This window comes from Schistocerca nitens, chromosome 4 (genome assembly GCF_023898315.1).
Source record: "Schistocerca nitens isolate TAMUIC-IGC-003100 chromosome 4, iqSchNite1.1, whole genome shotgun sequence".
NCBI lineage: Eukaryota > Metazoa > Arthropoda > Insecta > Orthoptera > Acrididae > Schistocerca > Schistocerca nitens.
Genome location: NC_064617.1, coordinates 936,578,012 through 936,597,490, shown reverse-complemented (window position 1 = coordinate 936,597,490; position 19,479 = coordinate 936,578,012). Strand labels below are relative to the sequence as shown.

The 19,479-nt window shown below is 43.6% G+C and overlaps 1 protein-coding gene across 2 annotated transcripts in view; it reads right to left on the bottom strand.

Moving 5' to 3' along the window:
- The window catches only part of LOC126253575 (serine/threonine-protein kinase meng-po), a 354,496-nt gene that overhangs the window by 12,170 nt on the left and 322,847 nt on the right, over positions 1-19,479 (bottom strand). For both annotated transcript variants that reach the window (XM_049954998.1, XM_049954999.1), the window contains exon 6: positions 14,088-14,401. In XM_049954998.1, the coding sequence (XP_049810955.1) occupies positions 14,088-14,401 (314 nt within the window). The remainder of the gene's footprint in view (positions 1-14,087; positions 14,402-19,479) is intronic.

Below are 19,479 nucleotides of genomic sequence, written 5' to 3'. Positions count from 1 at the left end.
GAAAAAAAAACTATTAGGGTAATTGCTGGTTCTTCATATAAGGCACACTGTAAACTATTGTTTTGTGAATAAAAGATCATGACTGTAATAAACTTATAGTATCTTTAATTTTACACAAAAAAGAAGTTGTCAGAAACAAAATGCACAGAAAATGTACATTGTTACAGTACAAGAGAGAAAAGATGCATTTATACCCCATACCACAGACTGTCAGAATCGCTGAACAGTTATGAACTCATGGGGCGCAAATTATGTAATAAGATTCCACAATCTGAAGAAGAATTACCCGTACAAGCATTGAAACAAATACTGTATGACTGTCTAGTTACCACCCATTCTACTACATAAATGAATATTTCAACTGTAATATTGCAACACTAATAACAATACTGTTTCTTTTATATTATTGATTGTATTGTATAATACCTGGGACTTGTCTATTGTTGTAATGGCCAAAAGAAAATAAAATTATTATTATTACTGTTATTATTATTATTATTATTATTATTATTATTATTAATTGGACGTATCCTCTGCCATGCACCTCACAGGGATTTGCAATAGATGTAGAAAAGAAAGTACTGGTCATTAACGAAGAGGCAGCCACTGTTAAAGGGACAATGGTGCCACAGGCTTCACTACACTGTGGTTCGCCAGCGGAGTTAAAGAAGCCAAAATTGTATAAAACTTCCGTTATCAAGCAAGTCATCATGCAGGACAATGGGGAACAGTTGGAGGTATGGCCAGGTTGGTTTGGTTGGATGTACGATGAACTGGGAAGCATGAAATGAGGAGAGTTAACAATATTTGATGCTTCTAAACCCTCATGAAATTAGCGTTTATGAAGAAATGGAAAAACTCTGTACCAAAGAGACAGGCCTTCCCAAATGTTATAGTAATTGAAGTAGCCAATCCCAATTATGGTGGTGATAAATAAAAACGAGGTGATATTTCTGACGAGGGCCAAAACGAATTTGCTGATGATGAGTGGGTAGGACTAATTAGAAGCCACATAGATTACAACATCTACGAGGTTAAGGCTGATGTCATACAGTCAGACGAGAGTAGTATAGGTTGTGTGGGCTTGGGAGAAGAATTAAGAGCAGAAACAGAGCACATTCCTCCAAACAATTTGGAAGATGTTAGCTATCTTTCCGAAGAAAATTTACCTGACTTGACAGTTAGCAAATTGTTGGTAATATAATTGAAGAAATTGATAAAATTCACGGTTAGGAAATTGTTGGTAATACAATTGAAGAAACTGATGAAAGGGTTACAGTGTTGGGGTCAAAATAGCTTCAGCAACTGCAGAACAGGCAGATAGATATTATGAGTGTCCAAGAGCAGGAAATTAAAAAACAACCAGATAAACCACTGTTGGTGTCAGAGTCGGATAGATTTTTTTAGAATGACCTTGATGTGGAGGAGGACTTGTTATGGAAAAACCAAGAACCAGACACAGATAAGCATAGAAAAATACTAGTGCCCATCGAGATGCACAGCCTACCCGCCATAGTGGCCGTGTGGTTCTAGGCACTACAGTCTGGAACTGAGCGACCGCTACGGTTGCAGGTTCGAATCCTGCCTCGGGCATGGATGTGTGTGATGCCCTTAGGTTAGTTAGGTTTAATTAGTTCTAAGTTCTAGGCGACTGATGACCTCAGACGTTAAGTCGCATAGTGCTCAGAGCCATTTGAACAGCCTACCCATGCATGTTTCAATAGATACAGGGCAGGGCTAAATGCTGTTTCAGGTAAAATTTTCAGTTCGTTAAAAGAAAAACCAGGAGTAGTAGTAATTCCCGTAATGGGAGTTAAAGCAATCTGTGCTACCAGAAGGAGTAGAAAACTTATATCTTATCATATATTTGTCTGTTTCGAAATTAGAGGGGAGCAATTTGAACATGAACTTATAGTCGTGCCAGATTTGAGCACTGAGATAATAACTGGCTTAGATTGGTTATTAAAATACCTAGCAGTAATTGACTGCAACAATAAAAAAATTACGTGCATTTCAAATGATAAGAGCAAATTACAGTAAGTTTTAGTGAAACAGGTGATGATGTGAATAGAGAATACCAACTTATTCACATTATTACTTGGTTTGATGAAATTGACCGAAATATGGGAACATATTGTTACCACAGTCACAGAGCGCGGGGAAAATATAAAAACGATTTTGAAAAGATTATGAACGCCTCGACGGACGAATCTGCAGGATTCCTATTAGACCATAAGTCTAAGAGTCTAAAACTCTCGAAGAGATAACTGATTTCCTTCCATGAGTTAATACTGACATTGAGACGAAGAAAGAACGTGTACGAGAGGTATTGAAGAAGAAAGCCGAGGTGCGAGTATGACGTCATGACGCGAAAGCGCGGTTTGCAAAATTTTCAATTAGTGACCTCATTCTCGTTAAAGCGAGTGAGAAATCGAGCAAGACTGATAAAGAGATTTCAAAATTGAAATTCATTTATAATGGACCATTTAAGATTATCATCATACTTTACACTAACGTTTACTGTTTAGCTTTCCCTAATTCTGGCAAGCTGTTACGTGTTGTTGACTTGAAACTGCATCAGTCAAGAACTGACTGATCTGAGAAAGAATTTCCAGTAAAAACTTAATTATTAGTGCAATTTTCAAAATTTATTCCAAATTCATTCTTGGATCAGACGGTTATCAACAAATTTACAAAAAGTTTAATGAGAAATTTAGCTCCACAGGATAGATGTTCTGGAAGCAACTGAAATGAAACATCCAAGCTAGGATCAATGTGTATAAACCTCACTCTGGTATATATATCATTTGTAATATTCTAAATAATATGTTGTAAAAAAGTTATTTTATATCGTATATTATGTAAGTGAATACCGATGTTAGCCTAAGTTTCAGGTCTGTGTACACATGTGAATATGGGCAGTGTTGAGTTATCCACTGTGACAGATGTATAGGGACTCCTTGAGATTACTTGGGAACTAGTTTTCAAAGAATGCAAGACAGGTGGACGTTCAGGAATTCTACAGCACGAACAGATAGAGATATTAAGGCTGCCACTGTGGCACATGCATCAGTGGCATGTCTGGTTTGGGATGCTGTGGGCTCTTAGAACGCTGCAGCATCCTTTGTATATGCGCATGAGGAATGTGGTTTTCTTTTTTTCAGCACAACCAGTGCAAAACTTTGAGGTAAACATTTAAGTTTTATCTCGAGACTTGTTTGAAACACATAAACTCTCATAATGAGAAATTCAGTCTATGTAAAGTAAACCTTGTAACTAATGGTTTCTTATCATGTTTCTTGTCATTTTACTCATTATATTTTTGTATGCCTTTAACTATGTTACTTGCGTTTTCTTCTACAGTACTGATGTGAAATTTGCATTTCAAATGTAATGATGTTTTGAAAGATGTAATTTTGTTGTTTAAAATGTATTATGCAACACGATGATGATCTGAGTTATAATTACACAGTGTTGTCATGCTAAATACATACCCACACGTAATTTTGATAGTTAATGAGAAGCTTAATGAGTGAGTAACAAAAGTTATGTAGACAAAACTGAATGCATTTACGCATCTGCATTTCCTGTTGCATTTCTTTGGACATTCTCTAACTCTGTTTCCCTGCAGGAAAAAACTCATGAAATGTGGGGCACATGTAACACTGAAAATGCAGATAAAATACCTTCTGCACCATCCAAAATTTTTCGCTATTTAATATCTGTTAATAACTTGTACTGTACTTCTGCTTCAGAATATGTAAGCCTTGTTGCACAAACTATATTTAATACATAGTGGATGTAATAGAGTATTTATTTCTGACTGTACTGGTATGGCCATTTCCTATTTCTACTTATAGCATTTCATCTACAAACAGCTGCCTGCTGTCAGTGCTTTTCAAAGAGTAGCGCTATGAGCCAACGTGAAGTTACGATGACAAAATCATGCCCAAAACCTGGAAAATGTGCCAGTAGACGATACTTCCAAATATAAATTGGCATCAGACAAAAATGCTAACACAGATAATGTTTTAAGTGACTACAACAAAACACATACGGCAAAATAAACACAAACTTTAGTAGTTGTTAAGAGACAGTTCAAACACATTGAATATTTGTGTAACATATCATTGACACATGTTGTACTGACCATTCCTCCAAATTAAAAAAAAAAAAAAAAAAAAGAAAAAAAACCAGACAAGTGCAAGTATGACTCACGCTGAGGATTCCGTAAAAACGTAATTATTTGTATAGATAGTTCACTTACAGTTTTTGATGAACGAGTTTGTATCAAAATATGTAACTAAGGGACCATAGACTTTAGTATTCGAAAGAAATTTCAATTTGATGTCTCAACCTGTTCCCAAGAAAAATGTGTGTTTACAGATGGACAGATAGGCAGACAGACAACAAGTGGCAAAACTATATTTTTTATGTGTTATAATTACAGATTAACAACTTTTCGATTTTTTCCCTTTACTTGTACTGTGAAACATTGATTCTTGACAATTTTCATGATTATAGGTCAACAGGAAATACCATATACAGTTCGATGAGTGAGTTTATATATAATTTATATGTAATATAAATGACCATATCATTGATAGCATTAACTTAGAAGTTCAAATTTTTTACATCGCCAAGGAACCATAGCTCTTAGTATTTTACATAACTTTAACTTAATACCCTCACCCATTCCCAAGAAAAAATGGATCTTAACAGACTGACAGAAAGACTGATGGTCAATAAAGTGATCCTTTAAGGGTTTTGTTTTTACCAAGTGAGGGAAGGAATGCTACAAATATCTGAATAATAGAGAATACATCACTGAACATTGTATAAGATGTAGCATATTGTAAATATGCTTTCAGAATGTCCACATTCTCAGAGCATGGTATGTATTATCTAATTAGTGGAAGCAAGTATTATCTTAGCAGTTGAGGAATCTTTGGCATGTAACCAACTGTATGAAAAACTGTGAATTAATAACGTATTTGTTCTTGTGTTCCATGTATGAGAAATGTTACATTCCCATAATGTGTAAGTAAAGATGTCATTGAGGTTATATAAATATACAAATACATATGGTGACTCAGAGGAATTACAGACATTGACTGTGAGTGGGCATTGATTTAAATCAGTTGGAAAAGTTGAAAATTTGGGTTGGACTGGGATTCAAAGCTGTGTTCTCTGCTTGATAGGCAGATGCACTGACCACTGCATCTCCTCTCAGACCCAACGTCTCAACTTGCCCACACATTACTGATGTAGTGCATATATAATTAAGTACTAGTGCACATATAATTAAGGCGAAGGTGCACCAATGATGACTTCAGTGCAGACGCACACTATGCTTGAACTCTTACAGCAATCAGTAAAATGCCATGAGCAATGAGGATAATGGGCAAGGGGCACTGCATCAGTAGTGAATGGATAAATTGAGGATTAGAGTCAGATGGGAGGCATGCTAGATATTCCATGCCGTTTTGATGATCACTGTGTGTGGATGATCTGGATGATCTGCCTAGTAATCAGGAGAACTCCGTTCGAATGCCTGTCCAGGACAAATTTTCAAGTTTCCCCATTGATTTAAATCAATGAATGCTCACAGCCAAAGTCTGTAATTCTTTGTATCTTACTTCATAGTGGCTGATAGATCAAAATGGAGTCTGTTCTTTTGGACATGTCAGAGAGAACAGACACAACATATACACTCCTGGAAATGGAAAAAAGAACACATTGACACCGGTGTGTCAGACCCACCATACTTGCTCCGGACACTGCGAGAGGGCTGTACAAGCAATGATCACACGCACGGCACAGCGGACACACCAGGAACCGAGGTGTTGGCCGTCGAATGGCGCTAGCTGCGCAGCATTTGTGCACCGCCGCCGTCAGTGTCAGCCAGTTTGCCGTGGCATACGGAGCTCCATTGCAGTCTTTAACACTGGTAGCATGCCGCGACAGCGTGGGCGTGAACCGTATGTGCAGTTGACGGACTTTGAGCGAGGGCGTATAGTGGGCATGCGGGAGGCCGGGTGGATGTACCGCTGAATTGCTCAACACGTGGGGCGTGAGGTCTCCACAGTACATCGATGTTGTCGCCAGTGGTCGGCGGAAGGTGCACGTGCCCGTCGACCTGGGACCGGACCGCAGCGACGCACGGATGCACACCAAGACAGTAGGATCCTACGCAGTGCCGTAGGGGACCGCACCGCCACTTCCCAGCAAATTAGGGACACTGTTGCTCCTGGGGTATCGGCGAGGACCATTCGCAACCGTCTCCATGAAGCTGGGCTACGGTCCCGCACACCGTTAGGCCGTCTTCCGCTCACGCCCCAACATCGTGCAGCCCGCCTCCAGTGGTGTCGCGACAGGCGTGAATGGAGGGACGAATGGAGACGTGTCGTCTTCAGCGATGAGAGTCGCTTCTGCCTTGGTGCCAATGATGGTCGTATGCGTGTTTGGCGCCGTGCAGGTGAGCGCCACAATCAGGACTGCATACGACCGAGGCACACAGGGCCAACACCCGGCATCATGGTGTGGGGAGCGATCTCCTACACTGGCCGTACGCCACTGGTGATCGTCGAGGGGACACTGAATAGTGCACGGTACATCCAAACCGTCATCGAACCCATCGTTCTACCATTCCTAGACCGGCAAGGGAACTTGCTGTTCCAACAGGACAATGCACGTCCGCATGTATCCCGTGCCACCCAACGTGCTCTAGAAGGTGTAAGTCAACTACCCTGGCCAGCAAGATCTCCGGATCTGTCCCCCATTGAGCATGTTTGGGACTGGATGAAGCGTCGTCTCACGCGGTCTGCACGTCCAGCACGAACGCTGGTCCAACTGAGGCGCCAGGTGGAAATGGCATGGCAAGCCGTTCCACAGGACTACATCCAGCATCTCTACGATCGTCTCCATGGGAGAATAGCAGCCTGCATTGCTGTGAAAGGTGGATATACACTGTACTAGTGCCGACATTGTGCATGCTCTGTTGCCTGTGTCTATGTGCCTGTGGTTCTGTCAGTGTGACCATGTGATGTATCTGACCCCAGGAATGTGTCAATAAAGTTTCCCCTTCCTGGGACAATGAATTCACGGTGTTCTTATTTCAATTTCCAGGAGTGTACATGGTGATTTTTTCCAGCATGTACAAACTCTAGAGATTGATTCATGAGAGGATGCAGAACAAAACTAGATTTCCATTTATTCAATCATACACTGTTATAGAGACTGCGGTCTAATATGCACTGTGCAATGCAGCCACAGTTACAGTATGTGGTGAAAATGATTTCCATTGCCTCAACACATGCACGTACATGCCATAGCATGTTCTGTATCACATGTTCACATTGGCCAGGCTGCATCTGAAGAGCGTCAAAGGCAGCACGAATACACTGCTCAGGCATCTCCACATCTGGAGTAGACTCTGCACACACAATACTTTTGAGATGGCCTCATAACCATAAATCGCACAGGTTGAGATCCAGTGAATGAGGGGGCCATGTGACAAGACCCCCTCGTGCGATCCACCAACCACAGAAGACTCTATTGAGATACATCTGGATTTTAATGGTGAAGTGTGCTGGATCACCGTCATGTGGCAGCCACATAACCCTTCGAATCATCAATGGCACTTCCTTCTGCAGGGGAGGCAAAGTCGCCTGCAAGAAACGCCGCTAGTTCCGGCCTGGTAGGCGACGTGGAAGGAAGACTGGTCCCAAAATACGATCACCAATTTTCCTGGCCCACACCATCCGACTGCACTCACGCTGGTGATTCGCTGTCACCATACCATGGGAATTGTGTATACTATCCCACAGATGACTGTTACGAAAGTTGAAGGTACTACTCCATGTAAAGGCGACCTCATCTGTGATTAGGATCGATGAGACAAATCCTGGAATCGTGGTTGCCTGGTGAAGAAACTAGTGATGAAACTGCTCCCAATGTGGAAAGTCTTTCACTAATAAGCTCTGCACATCCTGTAAGAGATCAGGGTAGTAACGATTGTCATGGAGACTGTTCCATACAGTCATCTGGCTTACACTTTTCATATTTCCACCCGTACTTCGCATATTTCCACTCAATAATGTCTTATGGAATAGTTTTCTGGGGTAACTCACCACTTAGACATAAAATATTGATTGCATTAAAGAGAGCAGTGAGAATAATTAGTGGTGTTCACCCAAGAACTTCATGTAGGCACCTATTCAAGGAGTTAGGTACTTTAACTGCACCACCAGAGTACATATATTCGCTAATGAAATTCGTTATAAATGATCCATCTCAATTCGCGAAGAACAATGATGTTCATACGTACAACACTAGAGGGAAAAATGACCTTTCCTATCTGTTATTGAAGCTGTCAGTTGCTCAAAAAGGAGTACAGAATTCACCAATAAAAATCTTTGATCATTTGCCCAACAAAATAAAGTGTCTGGCAGGTAGCAGATCAAGTTTAAATCTAGCTTAAAATCAATTCTTTTGTACAGCTCCTTCTATTCCATGGACGAGTTTCTGTTTCAAAACTGGCAAAAAAAAATTAACCTCTAAATGCAGCTGCATGTGTAGAACTAAAAATGTCAGTAATATTAATATTAGTACTATATATATAAAAAATTTTGTAATCTGACTTGTTTCAAATCACATCGATAAAATAATCGCGAAAATGATCTACGGAATATGACATTAGTAAACTAACTAAACTAAACTAAACTGTACTGGTGGGCCAGTTGCCTGGTCGCTTTCCACAGTGTTAATCACATTTTCGTCCACGTCTGGTGTCCGAATATTTTGGGTACATCCTTCGTTTCCTGAAACGACCCTGTCTCAGACAAACAGCGAAACACTGTTCCCAACATTGAATGCTGCGGTTGTTGTTAGCGGGGATAAGTCTCCTGATACAACCTTGCTGCCTGCCGCTCTTTGCCATTTGCCTTTCCGTAAATAAATACCATGTCGGCAAAATCTCGATTCGAATACGGAACCATTGTGTGCAACACTGTATCACCTCCACTGTGAGGCAAGTCAGCAGGAGAAGTGAATCGGACACAACATTACCAATTACTAGGGCACGACGTGTGAGGAACAGTACCACCCTCTAGGAGGAAACCATGCATACTGGAACTGTGGCTGCATGGTACAGCGCTTATTAGACCGCCGTCTCTTAAGAAAGTGTAATTGGATAAATGGTTCATTAGATCTTTTTTTCCGAATCCTCTCATTGATCAATCACTAGAGCAGGGCTTTAACAACTGGCATCTGCTCAGGCACGTGCTCGCGAGCAGGTGCATGGTGGAGGAGTAGGGAGGGAGGGGAGGGAGGGGAAATGCGCGCTCACGTTTGAATAGGGCCGCTGCGTGCCTATTGAATTCGCGCCGACTGTGTAACGTTTAAAGTACTACGATCAGCTCTAACAGTCACTTCGCTGGTTAAGAATCATGTCAAGTCGCCGTTGCGTAACCCCAACCATGCTTTCGCAGTTCAACCCCCATTGGAAGGAATTTTATCTGTTTACAGAAAAAGATGTTGTTGCAAAATGTTTAGTATGTCACAAAACGCTGAATTCTTTTACGAAATTTAATTTGCAGCGACATTATATGTCGTACCACGCAAAATACTACGGACGTGGAAAATGTGATGGACCAGATCGTGCACAGGAAGCTATTAAACTTAAAAGGAAGCTATCCGAAGAAGATCTGGACGACGAAGAAAAATCAACTGAGGCAGCTCTCAGAGTGAGTTACAAAATTGCTTTGCTTTTAGCAAAATCCCTGCGCCCCTTCACTGATGGCGATTTAATAAAATAATGTTTGGTAGTTGCAGTGGAACATTTGTGTCCATCTCAAGTTGAACAGTTTCGTATTGTGCCATTATCTAACATGACCATTATGCGTCGCATACAGGACATGGCAGACGACGTCCAGAGCCAGCTTGCAAATATCTGTAAAGATTTTATGCCGTATTCTCTAGCTCTGGACGAAAGTGTTGATATCACTGGAACAGCGCAGCTTGCCATATTTATTAGAGGTGTTAATACAGATCTTCAGGTGAGGGAGGAGCTCCTCGATGTAGTAGCCATGAAGAACACTACAACCGGAGGTGATATTTTAAGTAGTGTTGAAGAAAGTGTTGAAAATATAGGATTGTCGTGGAATTCTTTAGTTTCAGTGTCTACAGATGGTAGAGGCATACACTAAGCTAATAAAATTATGTGGCACGTGTACATTCTACTTTATTTGTTTCATTTGCCGCAGTAATAATTCGTGAGTGATATCCCTGCAGGTAGCCGCGGATTTACGTTGACTGGCGGCAGCTGTTGTGTACGCCAAATGACTCTCCCCACTCTCCGCTCTGGTCCGGTAGTGGGGGAAGCGTGCTCGCGCTGCTCCGTGCTCGTGCCTTGCTGCTCACAGCTTGCTCCGCGAGCACGTATGTTGTGAAGCCCTGCACTAGAGTTTGTACACGATGGAAAAAATGACGGCTGGCCAGTGTGGCCGAGCGGTTCTAGGCGCTTCAGTCTGGAACCGCGCGACAGCTACGGTCGCAAGTTCGAATCCTGCCTCGGGCATGGATGTGTGTGATGTCCTTAGGTTAGTTAGGTTTAAGTAGTTCTAAGTTCTAGGGGACTGATGACCTCAGAAGTTAAGTCCCATAGTGGTCAGAGACATTTGAACCATTTGAGCCTCGTGAGTTTCCCTTCGATGACATCATTTATGAGTCCCTCGTACTAAGTACATGTCCAATCCAGTTGGCCTTTCTCTGAAAAATTGTACGCAGAATACTTCTCTCCTACTCTTTGCAGTACATCGTCGTGTTTTATATGATCTGTCCACTTGGTCTTTTCCATTCTCCTCCAGCACCACATTTCACAGCTCTCTAAGTATTTTTTTCTCCGTCTTTCTCATGGTCCATGTCTCTGTTCCATACAGTGCAATGCTCCAAATGTAGCACTTTATCAGTTTTTTCCTCAACGCCAAACTCAACTTGCTGCTCAGCAGAGTCCTCTTCTTGTTGAAAGCAGCTTTGGCCATGGCGATTCTTGCTCGGATTTCGTCGGTGCAGTGGGCATCCTTTGTGATAAAACTTCCCAGGTACTTGAACTGATTCACATAATGATGCATACTAAAATAACTTAACCTTTCTGGATAGGGGCAATAACATCTGCAACAAGCTTGGAACACTGGCGTAAGCAAATCATTACCACATTAAAACATTTTATCAAATTTATTGTTATTCTTATTAGTCTACTAAAATCAAAGGCAAGTTTAAAGTGGTAGTGATGGAAAGTGATATTTGGGACAGAGAACCAGTAAAATTAACCCCGGTGGGGGGGCCGGGAAAAAACAAAACGCTGAAAGCAGCAGACAATAGAGTTACCTGAAGGGGACCTATATACTGTTAGAATTATAAAAGACTCCCCCTTCAGTTTAAGTTGACAGGCACATGCTTCTATTTGTTGCTCTAGGCAAAACTTTTTTGTATCGAAGCTTTCTACACAGTGATAACTTTTGACATATGTGGCAACTCCTCCTCCCACCTTATTCTATCTACTCATATGTGCAGCTAGTTTATAACCACTGATATTTACCTTTTCCATATCACACACAATGTGATGCTCAGACAGGCATAGTATATCTATTACATTATTAGATTCAATGTCATCTAAACAAACCAGGAGCTCATCTACTTTACTCTTCAATCCCGGAATATTTTGGTGAAAAATGGTAACATTATTTTTTACTTTACTTTTCTGAGAATCTACTTTTTCCTTTAATCCACCAATATTTTGGTTGAATATGGTAACATTATTATTTACTTTCCTGTTGTGAGAATTTTGTGAGTTTTGGACCTCTTTAGCACCTGCCTGCCTGAACTTCTCATTGGACACTAATATTAGCCTAAAAAAGAGGTACATCCATGAGTACTAGTGTCCCTCCTTATGGATTTCGCTAACAACCCTGCCAGTTTATCCTTCCCTTTCCTACTGAGGTGTAGGCCATGCCTTGTGAAATCCCCCCTATCAATAGCCTCGACAAGAACCAATCCAATGTCCGACAGAGTGGCCGCCCTACGCAACTGATCCAACTCCATATTTACCCTCCTGACAGAGCGGTTCAACTGGGGCTGATCATGCCGCACGAAAGCAGGCACCAGCCCAACACTGGTATGGGTCGTTGCTGAGGCTATTTTCACCAGGTCACACTCAATGCTGTAGCCCTGATCCCTATCAATACTGTTTCCCACTCCACCCAGTACCATCACATGATCCTGCTTTGTCAATCCCTTGCACAAGGAACCTATATCCTCTACCACCTGGCTAACACTTGCACTTGGCTTGAAAAAGTTTGTGACTTGGTACCTGTCACCTAATTTTTCCTGCAAAATCTGGCCCACACCTCTTCCATGGCTGCTACCTAGCAACAGAACTTACCTCTTACTTTCTACTTTTTTGGAACAGTTGGTTTCCTAGTGAAATTCTGTTGCATCTTAACTACATCTACTTCTACTGGAGCCTCTTCCTTACTTATAGCATTTAAAAGGAAATTAAAAGAATTTCATAATGGCAACTCCTTCTACTCATTAGACGAATTTTTGGATATAGTAAGTGGGTAATTTCCCAACCTCCACAAAAAAAAAAAAAAAAAAAAAAAAAATTGAGTGTCACGTAATATTTTGTCTAATGTAATATTGACGTCGGTTTGTAGTAGGGTTTTGGAGCATATACGGTATTCAAACATTATGAATCACCGCGAAGGGAACGATCTATTGATACGTAATCAGCATGGTTTCAGAAAAAATCGTTCTTGTGCAACGAAGCTAGCTCTTTATTCGCACGAAGTAATGGCCGCTATCGACAGGGGATCTCAAGTTGATTCCGTATTTCTAGATTTCCGGAAAGCTTTTGACACCGTTCCTCACCAGCGACTTCTAATCAAGCTGCGGGCCTATGGGGTATCGTCTGAGTTGTGCGACTGGATTCGTGATTTCCTGTCAGTAAGGTCGCAGTTCGTAGTAATAGACGGCAAATCATCGAGTAAAACTGAAGTGATATCAGGTGTTCCCCAGGGAAGCGTCCTGGGACCTCTGCTGTTCCTGATCTATATAAATGACCTGGGTGACAATCTGAGCAGTTCTCTTAGGTTGTTCGCAGATGATGCTGTAATTTACCGTCTAGTAAGGTCATCCGAAGACCAGTATCAGTTGCAAAGCTATTTAGAAAAGATTGCTGTATGGTGTGGCAGGTGACAGTTGACGCTAAATAACGAAAAGTGTGAGGTGATCCACATGAGTTCCAAAAGAAATCCGTTGGAATTCGATTACTCGATAAATAGTACAATTCTGAGGGCTGTCAAGTCAACTAAGTACCTGGGTGTAAAAATTACGAACAACTTCAGTTGGAAAGACCACATAGATAATATTGTGGGGAAGGCGAGACAAAGGTTGCGTTTCATTGGCAGGACACTTAGAAGATGCAACAAGTCCACTAAAGAGACAGCTTACACTACACTCGATCGTCCTCTGTTAGAATATTGCTGCGCGGTGTGGGATCCTTACCAGGTGGAATTGACGTAGGACATCGAAAGGGTGCAAAAAAGGGCAGCTCGTTTTGTATTATCACGTAATAGGGGAGAGAGTGTGGCAGATATGATACGCGAGTTGGGATGGAAGTCATTAAAGCAAAGACGTTTTTCGTCGCGGCGAGATCTATTTACGAAATTTCAGTCACCAACTTTCTCTTCCGAATGCGAAAATATTTTGTTGAGCCCAACCTACATAGGTAGGAATGATCATCAAACTAAAATAAGAGAAATCAGAGCTCGGATAGAAAAGTTTAGGTGTTCGTTTTTCCCGTGCGCTGTTCGAGAGTGGAATGGTAGGGAGATAGTATGATTGTGGTTCGATGAACCCTCTGCCAAGCACCTAAATGTGAATTGCAGAGTAATCGTGTAGATGTAGATGTAGATCTTGTGTAGACACCTTTAATTAACCTGACACGTTCCACATCAATACGAAGTGATGTATTCATGATCTATGGAACAAGTACTAATCTAATCTAATCTAGCCGAGGTACTGACCTCCTTGCCGGGTGTCGGTGGGCGCGCGGCCCAACCAGCGGTCCTCGAGGAAGCGCTGCAGGTCACGCAGATCGCTCGGCCGCTTGTCCAGGCGCGGCTCCAGCAGCTTCCGGAAGAGGCGCTGCGCGCGCGACGACAGCTGCTTGAACAGCTTGGGCCTGCGCACGGGCTGCAGCATGCCGTTGCTGCCGTGCCAGTGCACGTAGCGGGCGTAGCGGGGGTCCTCGGCCGCCGCCTTCTGCCACGGCAGGCAACCCGTCAGGCAGACGAACACCACGATGCCGAACTGCCACACGTCGTGGCACGTCTCTGCCCTGCCGACATACACACCAACTGAGCAAGACCACTCCACGATAACGATACACGAGGTTCACTGAACTACACTACTGGCCATTAAAATTGCTACACCAAGAACCAATGCAGATGATAAACGGGTATTCATTGGACAAATACACTCCTGGAAATGGAAAAAAGAACACATTGACACCGGTGTGTCAGACCCACCATACTTGCTCCGGACACTGCGAGAGGGCTGTACAAGCAATGATCACACGCACGGCACAGCGGACACACCAGGAACCGCGGTGTTGGCCGTCGAATGGCGCTAGCTGCGCAGCATTTGTGCACCGCCGCCGTCAGTGTCAGCCAGTTTGCCGTGGCATACGGAGCTCCATCGCAGTCTTTAATACTGGTAGCATGCCGCGACAGCGTGACGTGAACCGTATGTGCAGTTGACGGACTTTGAGTGAGGGCGTATAGTGGGCATGCGGGAGGCCGGGTGGACGTACCGCCGAATTGCTCAACACGTGGGGCGTGAGGTCTCCACAGTACATCGATGTTGTCGCCAGTGATCGGCGGAAGGTGCACGTGCCCGTCGACCTGGGACCGGACCGCAGCGACGCACGGATGCACGCCAAGACCGTAGGATCCTACGCAGTGCCGTAGGGGACCGCACCGCCACTTCCCAGCAAATTAGGGACACTGTTGCTCCTGGGGTATCGGCGAGGACCATTCGCAACCGTCTCCATGAAGCTGGCCTACGGTCCCGCACACCGTTAGGCCGTCTTCCGCTCACGCCCCAACATCGTGCAGCCCGCCTCCAGTGGTGTCGCGACAGGCGTGAATGGAGGGACGAATGGAGACGTGTCGTCTTCAGCGATGAGAGTCGCTTCTGCCTTGGTGCCAATGATGGTCGTATGCGTGTTTGGCGCCGTGCAGGTGAGCGCCACAATCAGGACTGCATACGACCGAGGCACACAGGGCCAACACCCGGCATCATGGTGTGGGGAGCGATCTCCTACACTGGCCGTACACCACTGGTGATCGTCGAGGGGACACTGAATAGTGCACGGTACATCCAAACCGTCATCGAACCCATCGTTCTACCATTCCTAGACCGGCAAGGGAACTTGCTGTTCCAACAGGACAATGCACGTCCGCATGTATCCCGTGCCACCCAACGTGCTCTAGAAGGTGTAAGTCAACTACCCTGGCCAGCAAGATCTCCGGATCTGTCCCCCATTGAGCATGTTTGGGACTGGATGAAGCGTCGTCTCACGAGGTCTGCACGTCCAGCACGAACGCTGGTCCAACTGAGGCGCCAGGTGGAAATGGCATGGCAAGCCGTTCCACAGGACTACATCCAGCATCTCTACGATCGTCTCCATGGGAGAATAGCAGCCTGCATTGCTGCGAAAGGTGGATATACACTGTACTAGTGCCGACATTGTGCATGCTCTGTTGCCTGTGTCTATGTGCCTGTGGTTCTGTCAGTGTGATCATGTGATGTATCTGACCTCAGGAATGTGTCAATAAAGTTTCCCCTTCCTGGGACAATGAATTCACGGTGTTCTTATTTCAATTTCCAGGAGTGTATATTATACTAGAACTGACATGTCATTACATTTTCACGCAATCTGGGTGCATAGATCCTGAGAAATCAGTACCCAGAACCACCACCTCTCGCCGTAATAACGGCCTTGATACGCCTGGGCATTGACACAAACAGAGCTTGGATGGCGTGTACAGCTACAGCTGCCCATGCAACTTCAACACGACACCACATTTCATCAAGAGTAGTGACTGGTGTATTGTGATGAGCCAGTTGCTCGGCCACCATTGACCAGACGGTTTCGATTCGTGAGAGATCTGGAGAATGTGCTGGCTAGGGCAGCAGTCGAACATTTTCTGTATACAGAAAGGCCCGTACAGGACCTGCAAGATGCGGTCGTGTATTATCCTGCTGAAATGCAGGGTTTCGCAGGGATCGACTGAAGGGTAGAGCCACGGGTCGTAACACATCTGAAATGTAACGTCCACTGTTCAAAGTGCCGTCAGTACGAACAAGAGGTGACCGAGACGTGTAACCAATGGCACCCCATACCATCACGCCGGGTGATACGCCAGTATGGCGATGACGAATACACGTTTCCAATGTGCGTTCACCGCGAAGTCGCCAAACACGGATGCGACCATCATGATGCTGTAAACAGAATCTGGATTCATCCGAAAAAATGACGTTTTGCCATTCGTGCACCAAGGTTCGTCGTTGAGCACACCATCGCAGGCGCTCCTGTCTGTGATGCAGCGTCAAGGGTAATCGCAGCCATGGTCTCCGAGCTCATAGTCCATGCTGCTGCAAACGTCGTCGTACTGTTCGTGCAGATGGTTGTTGTCTTGCAAACGTCCCCATCTGCTGACTCAGGGATCGAGACGTGGCTGCACGATCCGTTACAGCCATGCGGGATAAGATGCATGTCATGTCGACTGCTAGTGATACGAGGCCGTTGGGATCCAGCACGGCGTTCCGTATTACCCTCCTGAACCCACCGATTCCTTATTCTGCTAACAGTCATTGGATCTCGACTAACGCGAGCAGCAATGTCGTGATACGATAAACCGCAATCGCGATAGGCTACGATCCGACCTTTATCAAAGTCGGAAACGTGATGGTACGCATTTCTCCTCCTTACACGAGGCATCACAAAAACGTTTCACCAGGCAACGCCGGTCAGCTGCTGTTTGTGTATGAGAAATCGGTTGGAAATTTTCCTCATGTCAGCACGTTGTAAGTGTCGACACCGGCGCCAACCTTGTGTGAATGCTCTGAAAAGCTAATCATTTGCATATCACAGCATCTTCTTCCTGTCGGTTAAATTTCGCGTCTGTAGCAATTTTAATGGCCAGTAGTGTATAAGAGCCCAAACAAAGCAATACTAGGCTAACCTCCATTTTCATCATAAACAGTACGCATTATGAAACTATTTACTGCGAAATAAAAACCAATCTACAACAAATATAAAGGCTGTCTGCCAGCAGCTATGTACATATCTATCGGATTATATCACTGATGTCAATTTGTTACAGAATTTCAGAGCACGTTTTACATGCATGTATTCTGGAGACAGTAAATCTTCGTACGGATTACGCGAACGACGTTCGAGTGAAACCCAGCTTGCTCCGTTCGTCCGCAATACACAGAAGGTAGTAAATACTGGCACCTAGGTTGCTGTTGCGTTCCTTGACTTCCGGAATGTATTCGATACATTTCTGCACTATCACATAATGAAGAAAATACAGACCATCTTTGTGTTTGGGTTGAACAGTTCCAAGAAAGTAGAACACAAAATTTTCTTGACGAAGAGAAATTTTCGGATTTAAAAGTAGCTTCAGGCTAACCCATGAAAATGTTAGAGGATCGTTATATATAAACGACGTAGTGGACAATATTGTAAGTTTCATGACGCTATTCACAGACGACGTTGTTGTGTACATAGAAATCTCAACGATAAAGCTAGTGAAAAGCAGCAACACCTGTGGAGGATAGTTGCTTGGTACAGGTATCGCCAATTGATTCTCAGCTTAAACAAATGTAACGTACTGCACATGAACAGACCGAAAGACCCATCGTTCTACGACTGCTCGATTGATGGGCAACCAGTGGACGTAGTTTAATCCATCAAAAACCTGAACTATACATTCGAAGAAATTTAAAGCGGAACGGCTGCGTGAAACTAGTTACAGGAGAGGTAGATGCCAGACAGATTCATTGGAAGGAGGAAGGAAGGAAGGGGGGTAAGGATTTAACATCCCACCGACAATGTCTTCATTTGAGACGGTGCACAAGCTCTGATTGCTTATTTAAGAATGGGCAAGGAAATCGGCTATGCCCTTTCAAAGAAACCAACTCAGCATTTGCCTGGAGCGGTTTAGGGATATCGTGGAAAATCCAAATCTGAATAGCTGGAGGAGGATTTGAACCGTCGTCCTCCTACATATGAGTCCAGTGAGCTAGCCACTGTGGCACCTCACTCGGTGATATCCACTGGAAGAAACATCAGAAAGTGTAGTCCACCAACAATGAACGTAACTTACAAAACGCTTGTTCGACCGATATCTGAGTATTGATGGTCAGTCTAGGATTTTAACCAGGTAGGACTGACAGAGGAAATAGAGAAAATGCAAAGAAAAGCAGCACATGTCGCTACAGGATAATTTAGTAAGCGTGAAAGCGTCATAGAAATGTTGGTCCAACTCTAGTGTCATACACCACAAGAGAAGCGTTATCACAACAGTGAAGTTTACTTTTAAAATTCCAAGAAGATTCTTTCCTGGAAATTTCAACTCGAATATTGCTTTCTTCTGCACATATCGCGCCAAAAGACCAATAAGTTAAATTAGAGAGCATCTAGTTCATAGAGAGGCTTACCAACAACCATAGTGACCACGAACCATTTGCGACTGGAATGGAGAAGCAGGGAAGTGACAGTGCTATTCACAGTACCCTCCTTACACCATAAGGCGGCTTGTGAGGCGCAGATGTAGTGTAGGGGAGAAGAAATTAGCGAAAACGTGAATAAAGCGAGACTGAATAGTCCCAGAAGAGATTCCACAGGAAACGTCAGCACTATAAATGTACATAGTAGAACACATTAAACTAATATTCAGGAGGACAACGATTCATCTGACCGTCCAACTTTAGATTTTCTTAAATCACTTGAGGCAAATGCCTGGAGAGTTCCTCTAAGAAGATACAGCCGAGTCCGTCTCTATCCCTGACCGTTCCCAGCTTGTTCCTCGTCTCTGATGACCTGGATATCGATGAATTGTTGACCTCTTGCCTCCCTCCCTTCCCAATACCAGATCATCTTTGATCTGATCATTTCACCCGCATATCTGTGAACGTCTCTGCGCTTGGATTCAAAAGAAGTGGCGTATGAAAGAATAAGACTTATGAATCTAAAAATAGCTTTAATGTGAAGAAATAACTTCACAGTAACCAAAATAGTGCCAGTCTGTTAGAAAGTGCACGTTTTTTGCACAATTGTGAAGTCACAACCACTGCATAACATTCAGTAATGTATTCCTCCACACCATGAGTCGGAGCATACGT